This window comes from Corythoichthys intestinalis, chromosome 11 (assembly GCF_030265065.1).
Source record: "Corythoichthys intestinalis isolate RoL2023-P3 chromosome 11, ASM3026506v1, whole genome shotgun sequence".
In the NCBI taxonomy this organism is placed as follows: Eukaryota; Metazoa; Chordata; class Actinopteri; order Syngnathiformes; family Syngnathidae; genus Corythoichthys; species Corythoichthys intestinalis.
Genome location: NC_080405.1, coordinates 9,882,235 through 9,885,437, shown reverse-complemented (window position 1 = coordinate 9,885,437; position 3,203 = coordinate 9,882,235). Strand labels below are relative to the sequence as shown.

At 44.4% G+C, this 3,203-nt stretch overlaps 1 protein-coding gene across 1 annotated transcript; it reads left to right on the top strand.

Moving 5' to 3' along the window:
* The first annotated feature begins 306 nt into the window (after positions 1 to 306).
* adra2db (adrenergic, alpha-2D-, receptor b) lies at positions 307 to 2,851 on the top strand. Its single transcript, XM_057850476.1, has one exon. The coding sequence runs from the start codon at positions 767 to 769 to the stop codon at positions 2,036 to 2,038; it is 1,272 nt and encodes a 423-aa protein (XP_057706459.1). The 5' UTR covers positions 307 to 766; the 3' UTR covers positions 2,039 to 2,851.
* The last annotated feature ends 352 nt before the right edge of the window (positions 2,852 to 3,203 follow it).

The following is a 3,203-nucleotide window of genomic DNA, read 5'->3' as shown; positions in this document are numbered from 1 at the left end:
ATATATACGTGCCTTGGCTTGGGAAATGTTAGTGCAGTAATGGAAACCAGGTGTAATTATTGAGAACAGTGTGTTCACACAAGCATGTTTGTCTCTTAAGGGACAGTTCACTGCCTTTTAGTATATCTTACTCATTAAAAATAGAGATGATTTCATAACATAGCCTTCATCTTGTTTGGCAGTCCAAGGGTGTTCTTTCTCTAGTCCACTGTGCATATCAGTAGACGAAAGTCAGGGAATGCAGGGGGGTTAAGTGTATCATATAAAGAACACGGAGCCCAAGGGCATCCTTGAAGAGAAAATACTTCCTGTTTAGAAGTAAAATCCAAAACAGCTGTCTAAACAGCAGCTCGCTATCTTTGTCTCTTTACCGACTCTCTCCCTCTCCTCTTTTTAAGTTTAAAAAAAAAAAAAAAAACGGGCTGGTCCTCGGAGTGATGTCACCTCCCTCTTGCACGGGCATCCAACCACAAGCAGCATGCGTCCCCGCAAGAGGCGCTTGGAACCTGAACGCAGTGGCAGCATTACGCACGGATCCGCTGACATGCTTTGTCTGACATTCACGATGCATTCGCAAGCTTTTCGTCGTATCGGGACTTTTGGGAGGTTTTGTATGGGTGAGTTAAAGCTAGACTGCAGTAGTAGTGATTCTTACAACCAGTTAGGAGAGCTTTACGCACGCTTAAACTCCACGACTCGGCTACTTGGGAAGACAAGCGGAAAGCGCGCGCCCAAACATGACGCACCGGGGCAGATTTGAGCCACGATGGATCCAAGCGAGGTGAACGCTTCGGTGGAAAATGTCTCCGATGATGTAAACGGCACGGACGCGGAGCTCGAATGGCCCCACACTGCGCCAGCGGCGGCGCTCATAATCTTGGTGGTCACCGCGATCATCTCCGTGACTATCGTGGGGAATGTGTTGGTGATCGTGGCAGTGTTGACCAGTCGGGCTCTGCGCGCCCCTCAGAACCTCTTCTTGGTCTCCCTGGCGTCGGCGGACATCCTGGTGGCCACCCTGGTCATCCCATTCTCGCTGGTGAACGAGGTGATGGGCTACTGGTACTTTGGAAGCACTTGGTGCGCATTTTACCTGGCGCTTGATGTGTTGTTCTGCACCTCCTCTATCGTGCACCTGTGCGCCATCAGTTTGGACCGCTACTGGTCCGTCACCAAGGCTGTGAGCTACAACCTGAAGAGGACTCCAAAGCGCATCAAGTCCATGATCGCGCTAGTGTGGGTGATCTCGGCGATCATTTCCTTCCCTCCTCTCCTCATGACCAAGCACGACGAGCGTGAGTGTCTCATCAACGACGAGACGTGGTACATTCTCTCCTCCTGCGTGGTGTCCTTCTTTGCGCCGGGTCTCATCATGATCCTGGTCTACTGTAAGATCTACAAGGTGGCCAAGCAGCGCTCCTCCACGGTTTTCGTGGCCAAAAACGGACTGGAAAGGCAGCCCTCTCAGTCAGAAACCTGCTTCGTCCGGAAGGATCGTTTTGACATGGAGAGCCCCAGCAGCCAAAGTTCGGGCAGCCACCCGCAGAGGCAAGGCGAGCTTGACGACATCGACCTGGAGGAGAGCTGCTGTCCTTCCGACGTCAAACCACGCAACAACCACTTCAGCAGACGGGGAAAGGTGGAAGGTTCGGAGACCTGCTCGTCACACAATTGTCGCATTTCCTGGGCTTCGTCCCGCGCGTCTCAGCTCTACTCCGAACAGCAAGTTCCGACCGGGCGCCAACACGCCGCCGCCGTAAACAAGAACAAAGTGGCCCAGATGCGGGAGAAGCGCTTCACCTTCGTCCTGGCCGTGGTGATGGGGGTGTTTGTGCTCTGCTGGTTCCCGTTCTTTTTCACCTACAGCCTGCACGCTATCTGCAGGGACAGCTGCTATATCCCTGGCACGCTTTTCAATCTTTTCTTTTGGATTGGCTACTGCAACAGCTCTGTCAACCCCATCATTTACACGATTTTCAACAGGGATTTCAGGAAAGCCTTCAAGAAAATCATTTGGCCGACCCCGAAGCGCACGTAAACACAGGGAGGCTTTTGGAGGGGCAAAGCTGCTTTCCCAGCTTTCTTTTGCAAAAGCTTGGAAGGTATTTGGGCAGATTAACAGAACTCAGCCTGGAGCTGATTATTTTCCTTCTGCACAATTCTGAAGTGACTTCTGAACATTGAGTGGTGTGTACAAATCACAGAGTTACATTTTGAGCACACACACAAAAAAAGTTGAAAAATACATGAATACTCATGTGGAATGTGCATGGTCAGTATTAAAAATGTACCTCATAAATGCTTCTCTTGGTATATGTTAACTTTTGCAAGCCTCAAAAAAATATTTATTTCAATAGCGACAAAAGCAAGGAAGGAGGAAGGTTAAAGTGCCATAAGCAAAGATGCACGAATTGAATCTAGATAAAACAACACTTTTGGGGCTATTCAAAGACTCTTAGATGTGAATTGTATTAATATTTTTACGATTACAGTGATCCCTCGCTATTTGGCGCTTCATACTTCGTGCCCTCATTCCATAGCGGATTTTATTTCAATAAAAAAAAAATAAAAAAAAATAGATACAGTATTTTATTTAAAAATGTTGAGATATAAGCATGTATCCATGTACAAATAATTGTTTTCGTTTACATATATCTCATTTATATAACAATCATTAAATTTGCAGTCCACAAAAAAACATTAAAATATAAAGTTTTTTTTTTTTTTTTAATACTTTCGGGAAAAAAGCAGAAAAAACATGTCTTATATGTATCTCTTTCCAATGCTGATAGTCTGGATAAATACATTGAACACACTAAAAATATATACAGTACACACACACACACACACACACACACACACACACACACACACACACACACACACACACACACACACACACACACACACACACACACATACATACATACATACATATATATATATATATATATATACATATATATGTGTATATATATATGTATATATATATATATATATATATATATATATATATATATATATATATATATATATATATATATATATGTATATATGTATTTTTTTTTTAAAATATGTAAATAAGCTCCACCGCTACTTCACGGATTTACAATTTCTGCAGGGGGGAAAGGGTGTCCCCTTTAACTGCAAAAAACGAGGAATCACTGTATTGAATTTATGTGCTTTAGTTTTAAAACATGAAA

Excerpts from the sequence above, each read along its gene's own strand:
- adra2db (XM_057850476.1), top strand. The coding sequence starts at position 767 with ATGGATCCAAGCGAGGTGAACGCTTCGGTGGAAAATGTCTCCGATGAT.